The following is a 13,910-nucleotide window of genomic DNA, read 5'->3' as shown; positions in this document are numbered from 1 at the left end:
AATAGCCCGACTCCCATTCGCTTCACCTCGCCCCATCACCGTTTGGTGACGGTGTACCGCTTCGCACGTCAAGATAATCTTCCCCGGATCCAGGAAAGGCCAACATGGGAGTCTGTTTCATAGGCAAAGCGTGGCTCCATCTACACTAGGTGGCGACGATCCGATGTACACCGTGCTGTTTTAGTCACAACACGCCTAAACGGTCTTCCAGAAGGCAGATCTCTCTGTTCTACTGCAGCCCTGTTCGAAGACCCTGTTGGGTCTCGCGCACAACTCCACACCGCAATGCTGCCATTAGCGTCAGGGGAGGGAGCAAAGGCAGTGAGAGGAGAGCTTAGGTTCTCGAGACGCTGGCCAATCGCAATCTTGTCGCTCGACATCGATCCACGGACTTGCGCAACACCGTATTGTCGTATCGTATTTGGCTCAACGGCACCAGATGGGCGCATGCCATCTTGCAGCGCTCCCTGAGATTCGCCTGTCGCCAACTCTCTATGTACGCGCATACTTATCTATGCACATACATGTTAGACCCCTAGCAGCACCGGCTCGTATTCACCTGCCTACCATCGGCGAACCCCCCCCCCCCCGCGCCCCAGGCCACGGTTGTCTTCAGAGAAGAAACACAAAAGGGAGAAACCCGGTAAACTGAAAGAGGGTAGAAGCCAATTTTAGAATATTAAATGTAAGGCGAGCAAGCAGGGACATCCATCCACTCCCCATTTAGACTGCTATATCCTATGACCCGTTAAGTGATCAAGAGTTAGCAGTGGGCGACCGAAGTTGGTTTAACCAACATAATATTATCAAAAAATTAAGAACGACGTGTCGTATTGTTTCATCATCTTAGGTTGTGCGATTTCTTTGGAGGGGGGGTTCCCTTTTTGTTTTTCCCCATGCTCTTCACTCATTAGCGACTCGAGTTTCAGCTCATTTGCATCCCATTTCGAGCAGATGACATCGATCGCCTTAGCACCCAATCAGCAGCCACAATACCCCTGTGCCTTATGGCTCCTAGGGTAGGGGCGTGGGGAGGGCCTAGCAACGAGCCACGGAGTGACGGACAAGATTCACCGGCATCTTCGGCAGAGACGGCTCTACCGGTGGAGATTGTCGTCGTGTCAAATCAGCCAAGTCCCCAAACGCGCGAAGGGGGTAAAGCAGGACTTGGGCTCGGGGAAGCGAAGAGGATAGATGATTGCCTATTCGACTCGGCGCGCCGAAGTTAGTCCCTCCGCTCCATGCCCGCCCGCTCGACGATTTTCCTGATGGATACCTACCTAGAATCCATACAGCAACGAGGGTTAGGAAGCAGGGCGAACCCGAACCCTTTCTCCTGGGTCGTTTTCGAGCACATGACCGCTCCTGTTGTCGATAAGTGGCCACTGATCTCCCTATCTCCCTGTAGAGAACCCGCTGAATGCGAGATCGAGAGACAGGCCCGGCCCCAATCCCGACCAGGCTGGATGTGTATGTACGTACGTACATGCCTATCACAGGCTCCCGTGTAATCCTTGTTGGGACGTATGGGAAACCCCGTTTTGGAACTGGGGAGGACGCTGAGTGGTGCTGTCAGGGCCGCCTATCGAGAGCCATCGCCGCATTGATTGGCTTTGCCGTTTCTGCCCTTCTTCGCAGTCTACGTGCGACAAAGCCAGGGGCAGGTGTCACGAGGACCTTTTGGACCACGCTGCAATGTCTCTGGTATGCAGGGCAACACTGACGAGATATCAGGGGTGGTTCGTTCTGCTTGAAGGCATCCGTACGGCGACGACCACTCAAGTCTCGTGGAGCGTGGGAGGACGTCCTCTCTACGCGCCCTGCCACAATCAGATCAACATTATCTTCGCCCATCAGGCGGAATTCCCCGCCCGCGAGAGACCAGAAAGTAGGGCTGCGGTAGCACGGGTGGGGGAAGGGGGCGGCGCAAAAAAAAAAAAAAGGCGGCGATCATCCAGAAGAAACAAGCAGGTTAATGATCACGATAATGGTTGCTTCCCCGCCTCCGCCTCCTCCTCCCTCCTCCTCCTCCTCCTCTCCGCCAGGCTCCTCTTTCTCACCGGGTCATCATCGACGCGCGGGGTGGGAAAGTGTGTGTGTGTGCTGTCCTATAGTTATAGGTATGTATATGTGCACACATCGGTGCGTGCGTGCATGCGTGCGTACGTATGTACATACACATCCTGGACGGGCCCAGCCGCAGTACCCATCACGGATACCCAGCACGGAGGATAGGCCATCGTGAAGGAGCTGCTAGCATGCTTTCGTCGATCCGGGTCTGCGTATCTCTGCTAGCATCAAGACCACGACGCGAGCTAGCGTGCCCCACGCACGTAGAAGGGCCATGCACGCCAACCGCATAGGGCTCCTGAGCGGCGTAATGGACAACAATTTACCTCAAGGATGACAATGGTTGCGTGGCTCATTGCAGGAGCAGAGTCCATGCTGCTCTGCACATCAGACCTCGCTAACAGCGGCTCGCAGGGAATCGAATCGGTTCGGAATCCCTAGGACTCGCCCTCCTAGCTTGGAACCCGCCCGAGTCACGATAACTATACGCACGCAGACAATACATGCTATGTTAGGTAGGCAGAGGTATCAACGGTAATCCCACACTTGGCCTCTGGAGGTTAGTAGGGGTGCGTAGAGGTGGAGTGTACGTAGGGGGGGGGGGGGGGGGGGGGGGGACGGCGTACCTGGTGAGCTCATCAATCCGTGTAATACCACCTCATACTACCTACCTCCTAGGTAGCCTGTCGTCTTCTCTCCCCCACCCCTTTTTTGTTCTGTCATCCCGATCCAAGTTCGCGAACTAGTAAACAATCCCTCGACATCCACGAGAGACCCTATCCACGACAACCAGCTCACTTTGCTCGGGCTTGCATCGTCAAACGGGTCCGGTGGGGTGTTATCGCCTCTCGGATAACCCCTCCCGCGCTATGTTGCACGGCAAACTACCTACCGATGTCGCGTGCTATGCCTTGTAGCGACGGGACATTCCCCGGACTCATCGCACTCGCGTCGTCACCCATCATACATTCCGCTTCGGCTTCTAGCGATCTCGTCCGGCACAGCCCAATCCACTTTCTTATCTCGACGCCCACGCCCACGTAATCTACTATACAGGTAGACGGGAGCGTGGGGATCTGCGAAGCTACCCGGCTGACAAAAAGATAACCTCGGATATTAGATCGTGCCCGCGGCCTGCGTGTTGGCTACGTGACCCCCCCCTCCCCCCCTCGACGTGACCTATCTACGGTGATGTTGCAGCCGACCTGATGTAGAGCCATCTGGGGTGGCATGTCATCGCCAACAGAGGACAAGAGGGACATATCGTTGCGGAAAGGTTCAGTTCCTCGTTACGTGCGGCATCTCGAGACTGCAGCCCCGGGCTGCAACTAGAAATTGAAGAACGCAACCTAGGCCCCTCCCCCATTCTAGGCCCTGCGTGGTCAGTTACCCCCAATGCCACGAAACCGCGCAACCGTCGAGGTTTTCCTTTGGGGTTCCTCGCGAGGGGGGGACTATACCAATCACGGCGCCGGAATTGCTCGTGGGTTATTGGGAGCGTACTGGCGGCACAATGCGCCAACCGAGCCATGGTGCCGCCTAGGGACGGGGGGATGTTGAGGCGAGTGTATAAGTGAAAAGTGCAAGTGATGAGCGCGAGTGCGTGTGGGTGTACCAGTTGTGGATGGGTATGTACGTAGTCAGGTATTATGCATGTGCATGTGTATGTAGGCATGTTTGTGGTGCAGCTTGAGGAGGAAGAAGAAGAAGAAGAAAAGAAATGGGATCGAGTTGTCAGGGGAGGTGATGATCCCCATCTCCGCGGTTTGGTAGCTGACTGGTTGGCGAGCCTCAAGATCAGCCCCTCCACGCTGTCTTTTTTTTTCTTTCCCCTCGTTTCTTTCTCCCGTCCTCCACTCCGGTTATACTCGCCCGTATTCATTCTTCTCATCACCAGAAAAGCTGCCTCGTCGCATCGGCACCTCCTCCAGCGCCCCCTTCCTTATCCGCGATTTGTCTTCCCACAAGCCACGAAGCCAGACTGTCGGAAAAGACGCTATAGAGGTGCCTGGCCTCCCCCCTTTCGCTCCGTCACAAGCTCACGATGGCGGACACGGCAGCGGCCGCTCGAGACGGGGCCCGCGACGGGCGGAGCTTATTCCGGAGTCATCCCTATCCTATGACAATCGACCCTTTCAGCCCCCATCGACCACCGGCCATATAGCGATCACTTCATCCTTTCCTGAAGAGGCAGCCGGCGCACGATGCGCTGAAACCTGGCCGCACCGGACCAACATGCCATATTAAAGAATAGAGCTAGAAGCCCGGTAGGATGCTACTTTCGAGGTAGTTAGACAATCGGGTAGGCATTTCGTTAAATGTGCATGCGTCCGTATTTGCTCGACCATCCAGCCTGCGCCCACTTCGTGCGGCTAGTCGCATTGGCTTAGGGGGGGGGGGGGGGGGGGGTGCGCACCAATCCCACCGTCACCGTATGTAGAGGGGCTCTTGTGTGCTGATAGGGCTGCACCAGCTGCGGCATAATACATCATGCCTACCCTCTCCTCTCTCGCCATCCCCGTCTCCACCTCCGTATTTCCGCTTCTCTCGCCCTCAGCCAGGGCTTGTAGCGGAAAGAGGTTACCCTCCGCGGCAAATATGTCCAAGCAAAAACCCGGCCACGACGTGGCGATGGCACCCGATGCCGCTGTAGCAGCGGGTGTCGTGGGTGGTTACGGTGCTCCAAGGCGAGGGCGACGGGGGAGAAGGGGGGGGGGAGGTGGAACGGTGCGTTCGGGACCGGCTGGCGATCAGAGCTCAAAAGCCTCCATGTACGCTTTGACACATGGTTAATGACGGCAAGACAATAGTGCCTCGCACGGGAGGACTACTACGTAGAACAAATAACGAGACAGAAAGAATCCCATAAGCGAATGCTATTAGCGCGCCTCTAGCTGGCGTTTTACAGCCTTGCTCCCCCTCGGCCTGCGCACGGGTTCCGCTCGAGCATAGGGGGGTTACAGCACGCCCAAGACGGAATTCCGGCATCGTCCTGGAGATCGACGGAGCCAACATATGCATACCGTAATTTCTGCAGCATTACCCGGTATTCCTCCATCCCAACCCGCCGCAATTTGTCGACCGCCCATACGTCTAGCGAGGCACGCAACTCGAAGAAAAAGCGGTCCGGGGTTACAGGTTATGTATGTTTGTTCGACGAAACGTCTCCCACCCCCATTCCGCCGCCTGTCTCTTCTCTCCCTCTCCCTTCCTCTCCCTTCCTCCCTCTCTCTTTCTCTCTCTCTCTCTCTCTTTCTGTCTCTGTCCGAGTGGTTGTGTCTCGTTCTCTCTCCCACTCTTCCATCCACGCCCTTCGCCGTCTCCCCTCTCGCTTATCCCCGGCCTCCCTCTCGCACTCTCCCCTTTCTTTCTCCCCCTTCCCCCCGTCTGCTTGGTACTGTCTATTACCAAGTACGTGATCTACACTGTGCGTCCATTGATTTGCTCGAGGCTACACTCGAGGCCTCGGATTGCCACGTGGGCACACGAATAGGCGGCCTACTGCTGTCTATCGAACTCGCGAAGACACGTCTCGCCGTGCCTGGATCGCGGCCAACCCCGACGATGATTGCTCGATCGCCGGCGTAAGATGGACCGCAGACCCGCCTCCGATCCTGATACTTTGCAATAGGGATGACCGAGAACAAACTAACCCCTCCTATCCCCCTCCTCCACTTCCCCTCTCTCCCTACCCCCCCTGATATCGTCGACGTGTTCCACGTATGCATTGGCGATTCGCATCTTCGTCCCTGCTCCCTCCCCTGCGGCACCGGCGGGTGGAGGGAGGGGATGAAAAAGAGATGAAAAAAAAAAGGCAAAACAAACAGCCCACGATGGGCGGGAAAAAGGTTGCAAGAAGAAGGATGTTGGCGCCATTCCGTCCGACACTGGCAAACCGTTACTGGGCAGCCAACGACGAGCACCTCGGCTCCCCCCCCTCCCCCTTCTCCTTGTCGACGGCCGCTAGAACGCTTTCATCGCGATTAGCGCCTCGTCAATCCGGACCCTAGCCCGCGTGTGCAGAAGCAGGAGGCTATCCCGAGGGACCCTCGGGGAGGAGTCATGTAATGTAGATTGGTCGATGCTAAGGGCCGAGCTACGACCGATTAGTGGACGGAAAAATAGGTGCCAGGCCCTGCCACGCCCACCGTATGGCAGGTAGCGGCCGCATACGTATACCTAATGTGGATGCGTTCGTTCGGTGCATGGCCAAGGTACCTGCCGCGATGTACTTGTGGATGCAGACGCAGGTATCTATCCTAGGTACCTCCCTTTAGGCTCGTATGCATTGCAGCCAGCGGGAGGCAGGAGGCAGGGGTACCGAGGCACATTCGAGCTCAGCTCGGTTTAGGTAGGTGTCGGTACCTCCTCAGGTTGCCTCGAGGAAACTCCCGGTGTGAGAAGACAATCGTCGAAGGGGAGAGTGCGTGATATGACGAGAGGATGGAGTCTTCCGCCGGATGGCACGAGAGAATTTCTCGTGGGAATGTTACGTAATATCCTAAATTGCAGTTATAGTTATGACCCGTTGCTCCTTGTCCTCACCACCTCTGCCACAGCCCGCCGCCGCCTCTGAACCTCCGACAACCTTGCTGCTGCTGCCGCCGCTGCTGCTACCCTCTCCCGCCCCCCTACGGTTCATCTTTATGTCGTCCACATATGCCTACAGGTAGCTACCTGGCCTGCCTTACATCTGCTACTACCTACATACATCTACCACTAGCCACAGCTTGGACGATGCATGCCTATAGTGCCAGCGCCATGCCGCCGCCTAGGTCCGCCGTGGATTTATTTTTAGGAGAGCGACATAAAAATAGCTGAGAAACGAGGCGTGCCATTCGCTGCTCTGGCGAATATGGACCTCGAGCTACCGCCGAAGAGGTAAGCCTGAGAATCTCACCTACAGGCACCGGCTTTGTCTGTCCCTCCTCTCTCTCTCTCTCTCTCTCTCTCTCTCGCTCCGTCCCTATCGCTGCGGCAATGTATGCTAAATTTCTCTGCCCAGCATTTCGTCTCACGTCTGCACTTTCGGTCACAGCTACCGCCACCGCCACCGCTGCCGCTGCCGCTGCGCTACACATGCACGGGTCGGTGCCGTTTGAGCTCCATGCGAGGGCCAAGACGAACAGATCAAAAGCTCGTCGATGCTCCACCGCCCGAGCCCTGTAAACCCATCACGGCGACAACAGCTCTCTCCCTCCCCTCTTCCCCTCTCTCCGATCCTCTCTCTCTCCGACCCTCCAAGCTTCCGCCCAGATGCCACGGCACAGTTGTACGGTGACTTGCTCTCGACTCGCCCCGGACCGGATTTCAGTCTTCTCTTGTGCGTCTCCACATATCGTACGACAATCTTGCCGATGTTCACGACCCCTCCTCTTCCAAGACAAAAAAAGCCACAACGGGGGACTCGTCACGGTTACTTCTATATCCAGATTGAGCTTCGTCGCCTGCTGTTGTCCCGCAGTACTCCGGGGCTTACCGCCACTGGTCATCTGCCGCTGTGTTAATCAACATTCATCACGGCATGCTTCGTATCATGGGGTCCTTTCATCTACTAGTCTGTAGAGGGGCAGCGTATACTCGGAGAGTGGCCCCATCTGCAGCTTAGGCGATACGACGGCAAGACGCAGTGCCTCTCCGGAGGTGAAACCCAAGCCATCGTGTCTGCGAGGATGTCTGAGATTTTTTTTTCTTTTTTTTTTTTGCTGCTGCTGCTTCTGTTTGACGGCTTACGGACTCACCGACAGCTTATTGGACGGTGCGGTCTTGCATTGAGCCGAGGAACCAGGCGAGCCCCGTCGAATTCCATTCCCTCTTCTAGAAGCTTTCTAGCGAGTGAGCATCGTTTCCCATTAGCCCATCATCCCAGCCAGATCCCTTCAATTTCACACGTGAATAAAAATGGGCCCCTATCCACGCCGTCGGATCAGGCTGTCAGGGGGTCGCGTATGCTGCCTCTTTCGTCGGTTTTCCTGCGATGCCTCCTCGCAAGGCTGGCATCTTATGGCTTGCCGATCACGACGACGGTCTAGTCAAACAGATCGGGCGCCTTCGTAGCACCTTCGATCCGCCGCCGACAGAACCTCATGAAGGCACGGCAACGGCGGCATGAGTAGCAGCAACAATAGCCACGACAACAGCAGTAGGAGCAACGACGCCAGTCAATCTATCTGGCTTGGCTAGGAATGGCCATATCGCTTTAACTGCGAGGCTAGAACCCCCCCCCCCCCCCCCCCCCCCCATAGGTACACCAATGCTTACCTCAGTGAGATGGCGTACGCTTCGCGTAGACCACCCTGGAAATGACTACGCTTACGTACCTCTTAGCGGGTCAAGGTCAACGGCGAGATAACCGCCTTCGTATCGACGTGGCGCGCGCGTTACCCCACAGAACTGTTTTTGACGCAAGTTAGTAGACAAAGCAGCCTCCCTGCCTGGCCGGGGCGTGCGTCCTCGGGGAGTCGGGCCTGCTCTTACGTGCAACCCCCATAGGTATTGCCTACTCACAGCAACACCCACCATCCTAGATCTGGCGAGGACGCCAGCACGTCGGCGACAGGTCTCCGATACGCTTGGTTGAAGCAGAGGGAATTTGTGGAAGATGTCCGGAGAGTGGCGGCGGAGGTGAGTGACCATTGCTCGTTCCCCTCGAAGCTACCAGCTCTCCTAGGATCTTTGTACGACCAGCATCTGCAGCCGTCATTCGCAAGCGACAGCATTATGAGTATAAGCGCATGCACTGCGCCGCCCCTTATCCGATCAGGTAGCCAACTCTGCCAGAGGCTGAAACAAAATGGCAGGGACTACAGGGACTACAGGGACTACACCCACCCATGAAGTATAAGCTTAAAGTCTAGACGGATTCTTGGGTCGTAACCGAACCGACAGCTGGGGTGGACGTGCTCGCTTGGATCGTGAGCTAGCCTGAACGGGCCCTCGTCTCTGGCGACAACAGACCGACGTGACCTGTCACATCTGACCGCCCATCCGCGCCGTCAGGTATGTGGGCAGCTCGAAAAAAAAGCACCCCCCCCTCCCCCCGCTGGCTCCTCTCAAGTCCCTTGCTTGGCCTAGGCCTCACAGGGTGCGTAAGGCCCGAGCCATGCTCCCATGTAAACGGACAGAACCGTTGACGCCTGCCATAGGTACTTCACAAATGGCCGGGTCTCTTCTGCAAACGTATTATTTTCTCCGTTTTGAGTCCCCGAGAGACTGCTATCTCAAGGAGCCAGCTGTCGTTGGCCCCTGAACAGCAGGTACAACCCCCTCTGCGACAGCTCCGACTTTTGACTTGTCGGCTAGACGGCCGTTTGGGGCGCCCTGCTGCCCATCATTCCCCTCCCTCCACCTCACAGATCAACAGTTGCTCTTGCCAAGTATCCATCTTCTCCATAACGCCAGAGCTGCACCGCTCGTGCTCATACCTGACAGGCTAGGCTCGTGATAGGAAGCATACCGCCTACGACAGGTCAGTCGGTGAGACTGGCCAATCCTCACCGAGAACAGCCTTGCTCGATGTCGCAACGGCTCGCTTGTCCCACCTGATACATCACTATCACCATGGATCCATCACGATGGATTCTACCGGAGGAGAGCCTCCACCTCAATTCTCTGGCTAGGTACCCGGCACGAAGAGGAATGCCATGACATCCTCGGCACTGCTGGACTTGGACTCGAGGATGGGATTGTGACGTGCCCCGCAGTAAACGGTGTAACACACGGGCATGTCATATCACTCAAAAGTTGCTTGATGCGTTGTGCGATCAGCAAGACTGGTTTGGTAGCGATTCGAAACGGAGCACACCTTTCTTCACCATGACACATCTCAAGGTCAGGCAAGTCACCCAGCCTCGCAGGTTCTGGCAATGGAAATGGTATGTGCTGCTGCTGCTGCTGCGGCAACGACCGCTGCGGGAAAACGGGGACCAGAACGAGAGCCCAGTTTTGACAGGTCATTTTTTATGGTTCCTCGACGCTGCCGGCTAGACCCAGCAGGCCGAACCCCCCTGCTGGCTCGCTGCGGGCTACCTCTGAGCTTTGGGGATGAACGAGATCGTCCACAAGGGGGGTAGAATCGAGGCCATCGGGCACCCAGAGTAGCATTTGGTATCGGTACTTGGGGGAACGTGGCAGCCTTTGAGGGTGAACATTAGATACATCTATCCGTTCATCTGGCTTGCGGAATCGGTAAATCGCAGTACGTATGGCTTCGTGGTAAGACGTAACTGATTACGGAACAGCGTATACAAGAGAGAAGAGAACAATTCATCATCCCACGGTGGCGGCGGTATTGGCAGTAGCAGTAACTAAGCGACATGATACCATTGTCGAATTAGTATCAGCTTACCTTACGTCGGTTGCCTCACGCGAGCATGGCCGACCCGATTCGGTTTCCTAGTCATCCCAAAAGAGAAGGCTGCAGGCGCCTGACGAATAATTAATTTAAAAGCAAGCAGAACTCGGGGCAGCCAGGCTGAGTACATTCTTGCGGTCTGAATCTTCGCATCTCCGGTGCGCGTTCTCCAGGATGACTGACGGGTCGATCAGTCGACAGACATTGAGCAATAGTCGGCGAGCCGATCTTTTATAACACGGCGATATTATCCTAGTTTCGGGTTCAGTCTCTACGTTGGTCACTGCCACCTTACAGAGAGGTTTCATAGATTTAGCCGTCGGTCTAGTTCAAGCGGCGACGCATGAAAGCCATGCTCTCAAGTCTCCCTGCTTCGACACGAGCAACACCGCCTCCCCTGTTCCACCCCCCCTCCCCCTGTATACTGAGAATACCCCCCCGGTTCTGGTGCTGTCCCCCACCTACGGGAAGACGTCAACTCATCCCCAGAGCCGCGGAGATCTAGCATACTCGGTTTACACGAAAGCTATCGGGACGTTCAGGTGAGCCTTTCGAACGCCTGCTTGGTTTACGATTTGGGCTAACGAAGAGGTATTAATCCGACCGCCACTCCGGGCCCTGTCGCAGTGTTCCATTCAGCTGTGGACTACTGCCTTTATAGGACATCCTACATCTGCAGTCATTCTATAGTCCTCTCTTTCTCTATATTTTCCTTGGCCTAGACCTTGCCAGGTCTCAGCGGCGCCTGACCGCCCAAGTAGTGACTAGTACGACTGAGCTACCTTAGCAAGATCTTCCATCGTACATCCATCGGCAGCCAAAGCACGGCCGGGGCGGGGCGGAGGGGGGGGGGGGATCTTTGGGTCATCTGAGCACCATTGCGATGTAGTCCCATGGGGTCCGAATAGCGACACCACACGCGGCCTTGTGTTTTCTCTCTCTTCCGTATCTCAGTTTCCCTCGCACCCCTCCGTTCACCCAGAAATAGCTCCGCGTTGCAGCAACGAGGGCGTATTCGCCGTCTGCTGCATCCTTCCGTCGGTCTAAGCCAGATTCGGTCCGAGACGGCCGTCTGCGCTTACGAGCTGGGATGGCTAGATCCCCTGAACGGCCTTATTCCCTCCCCCCCTCCTCTTCTCCGAACCTACCGTTACCGGTCAGACGGGATTTGAATGCCACGTTGATCGGGTTGATATTTCCGAGTTTCATTCGCCTCAGCCCTGCAACGAAGCCGATCTCTGCATTGGGCCTGCTTGTCCCTCGGTCGGCATGATCGACCAGATAACCTGCCCATGGCTCGGCACCGGATTTGGGCTCCTACCTTTCCCGGTCGTTTGCAGCTCTCTCTGCGGTGCCCGGTCTTAGCTACGGATCCCTCGCTGGGCTGCAGCGCGCGCGCGTCTCGTATATCGAACATCACCCATACGGCTGACGCATTCTTAAGTGAGCCTCACCTACTCGTCCTGGTGTCACAAGGCTACGCTCCGTGCATCCGTTGCAGATGCTAGGGGCTCAGCGTGCTGTCGTCGCCGGCACGTGCTGTCGGGGTGCGCGCTCCACCGTGGCTTATTTTCGAGGCGATCCCGCGCTACTTGACGTGGCGCATTCTCGCTTCTCCCACCACGCCTGCTCTCACGCTTATTCTCGGCGGGGGACGGAGGGGTAGAAGTAAATTTTGAGAACAGGTATTCTCGTGCTCAGCCTGCCTACTTGTCATGGGTCTTTTGCCGTGAGCCGAGGCGCCAAGTCGGCAGGCCGGTCCAGGACGAGTGGAAGCAGGATGTTATCGCCTCATGACCGCATGCTCAGTCGGTGCGATCGAGCGAGCCGACGGCCGGGCAGTCCGTGCAGCAGCGGCGCTGGGCAGTGGTGCTCGCAGCCGTGATACAGATGCTTGATACCTAATACGACCTACCTGGCTTCCTACACCTCCGCCATCATCTCCTATGTCACATCTCGCGCAGACTTGTCGCGTCTCACAGACTGTCAGAGAGTCTGTGGGGAATGGTGAAACGTCTCACGGGCCGACCCAGATGTCTCGCGGACGTAGATGCTATGGGAAAGAGGGACGAGAGCAACAATGAAGGAGAAAGGCAAGGAATGGGCGGCCGGCCAGCAGCCCAGGCAGCCTGATGCAGCAGCCAGCAGACTGCAGTAACAGTTTTTCCCCTTCTTCTTCTTCTTCTTCTCCTACTCCTCCTTTGGCCTGCTACCGAATCATGCGTCGGTGTATCTGCGCGCTCCCGGCAGTCCACACAGGCACGACGTCTCTAATCCCGGACCCCAACGCCACGGTACCTGGGCGCCTCACCTCGCTGCCTCGCCCGGTCGCAGCTCTGGTTGGTCCCTTTCCCCAGCCCGCCGCCCGGTTGACTAGGTCGGGCCTTGTAAGTTAGGCACGACGACGGCGGCGACGGCAATAAGCAATACGAACGCGCATAGGTCTCGCGGGGGATCGGCTCTGCGTTTGGGTTGCCGCTCGTCAAATCAATCATTGGCTCAGATGGCCGCGGACCATGTGAGAGTACGGACGGGCAGGTTGCCTCTTTTTTTTCTTGCTTTCTTTTCCTTCCCCCATCCCATCCCCTGGTTCCCTTTCTTTGCATTTTCCTCTTGCATTTTTCTCTCCCCACCCCGTCGCTATCACTTCGATCGACGGACGGCCGAATCACCCGCTTCCACGAGAGAAGGCCCTCCCGGCTCATAACCACGGTCGGTCGCCTAATCATGCCACATACGTCTGCGCCATCATCACCGCCATCATCATCCCACCGGGCCCAGCCGGCACGTGCGTGTGGTGGAGTGATATCAAGCGATCGCCTGGCCTGCCTAGCCTGGGCTACCCCCAAAAAGTCGGTGCGCGCGTGCGGTGCGAGGTCGTTTCGCAGTGTCAGTAGCATCCCGTAACATCAGCAGCAGGCGGCAGCGGGAACAGCAGGGTTTGTCTGTGCTGTCTTTTCTCCTCTTCCTATTGCAGGTAAGGTACCCCTTCCAGGCGACTACGCCCTCCCCTACCCCCTCTTCCCCTGGTCTATATTATTGTGCGACGGTCATACAGCAGGAGGAGCAGCGACAGCAACAACACCTAGAGTCGTCGCCCAATATGGACCCCTGCGCGGTCGAGAAGGCTCCTAGTACATCAGGTTAGCCAGTCAGACTGGCGGACGGGTAGGTAAATAGACCGGACGGTTTGCGTGGTTTCGTCCCTCCCCGTTACCCTTTCGTCCTGTCGCGTGCGTGCGCGGGCCTGCGTATGTATGCGTGTATGCGTGTGTGTGTGTGTCTCGTGTCGCTGTGTGCGCCGGTGGTAGGTTGTATGTGCGTCGTCGTCTAAGGGGAAAAACACCCAAGGGCTGGTTTTCCTCGTCACTTCAACCCCCCCCCCTCTTGCCCTCCTATTCCTCCCAAACAGCGGGGAAATGAATTCTCTCTCCTCCGAATTCCACATCTATTCTCCCTCTTCTCTTCTTCTTTCCTTTCCTGCCTC

At 56.7% G+C, this 13,910-nt stretch overlaps 4 protein-coding genes across 4 annotated transcripts; 1 reads left to right on the top strand and 3 right to left on the bottom strand.

Moving 5' to 3' along the window:
- Positions 1-566: 566 nt before the first annotated feature.
- Positions 567-1,591, bottom strand: GGS23DRAFT_167100 (uncharacterized protein). The gene is made up of 3 exons (XM_051511513.1): positions 1,281-1,591; positions 1,066-1,202; positions 567-968 (listed from the first exon to the last, which is right to left on the bottom strand). The coding sequence occupies exons 1-3, from the start codon at positions 1,486-1,488 to the stop codon at positions 807-809; spliced, it is 507 nt and encodes a 168-aa protein (XP_051375944.1). The 5' UTR covers positions 1,489-1,591; the 3' UTR covers positions 567-806.
- Positions 1,592-3,225: 1,634 nt separating this feature from the next.
- Positions 3,226-4,460, bottom strand: GGS23DRAFT_547455 (uncharacterized protein). The gene is made up of 2 exons (XM_051515089.1): positions 4,131-4,460; positions 3,226-4,074 (listed from the first exon to the last, which is right to left on the bottom strand). The coding sequence occupies exon 2, from the start codon at positions 3,959-3,961 to the stop codon at positions 3,254-3,256; it is 708 nt and encodes a 235-aa protein (XP_051375943.1). The 5' UTR covers positions 3,962-4,074; positions 4,131-4,460; the 3' UTR covers positions 3,226-3,253.
- On the top strand, positions 4,204-4,974 carry GGS23DRAFT_167118 (uncharacterized protein). The gene is made up of 2 exons (XM_051511514.1): positions 4,204-4,372; positions 4,544-4,974. Exon 2 carries the CDS (start codon positions 4,561-4,563, stop codon positions 4,861-4,863), a length of 303 nt encoding a protein of 100 aa, XP_051375942.1. The 5' UTR covers positions 4,204-4,372; positions 4,544-4,560; the 3' UTR covers positions 4,864-4,974.
- Positions 4,975-6,779: 1,805 nt separating this feature from the next.
- GGS23DRAFT_167051 (uncharacterized protein) lies at positions 6,780-7,418 on the bottom strand. The gene has a single exon (XM_051511512.1). The coding sequence runs from the start codon at positions 7,149-7,151 to the stop codon at positions 6,816-6,818; it is 336 nt and encodes a 111-aa protein (XP_051375941.1). The 5' UTR covers positions 7,152-7,418; the 3' UTR covers positions 6,780-6,815.
- Between the last annotated feature and the right edge of the window lie 6,492 nt (positions 7,419-13,910).

Source organism: Durotheca rogersii (genome assembly GCF_024521655.1).
Source record: "Durotheca rogersii strain YMJ 92031201 chromosome Unknown GGS23scaffold_2, whole genome shotgun sequence".
Taxonomy (NCBI): Eukaryota; Fungi; Ascomycota; class Sordariomycetes; order Xylariales; family Xylariaceae; genus Durotheca; species Durotheca rogersii.
Note: the sequence above shows the minus strand (reverse complement) of the source record. Positions and strands in the feature narration are given on the sequence as shown.

What these genes read in the sequence shown, in the direction of transcription:
- GGS23DRAFT_167100 (XM_051511513.1), bottom strand. Translation starts at nt 1,488, where the DNA reads ATGTACGTACGTACATACACATCCAGCCTGGTCGGGATTGGGGCCGGG. An exon ending in CGTTGCTGTATGGATTCTAG is followed by an intron (nt 1,203 to 1,280) that starts GTAGGTATCCAT and finishes CGAGTCGAATAG; the next exon opens with GCAATCATCTATCCTCTTCG. An exon ending in CGAAGATGCCGGTGAATCTT is followed by an intron (nt 969 to 1,065) that starts GTCCGTCACTCC and finishes TTGGGTGCTAAG; the next exon opens with GCGATCGATGTCATCTGCTC.
- GGS23DRAFT_547455 (XM_051515089.1), bottom strand. Translation starts at nt 3,961, where the DNA reads ATGAGAAGAATGAATACGGGCGAGTATAACCGGAGTGGAGGACGGGAG.
- GGS23DRAFT_167118 (XM_051511514.1), top strand. Translation starts at nt 4,561, where the DNA reads ATGCCTACCCTCTCCTCTCTCGCCATCCCCGTCTCCACCTCCGTATTT.
- GGS23DRAFT_167051 (XM_051511512.1), bottom strand. Translation starts at nt 7,151, where the DNA reads ATGTGTAGCGCAGCGGCAGCGGCAGCGGTGGCGGTGGCGGTAGCTGTG.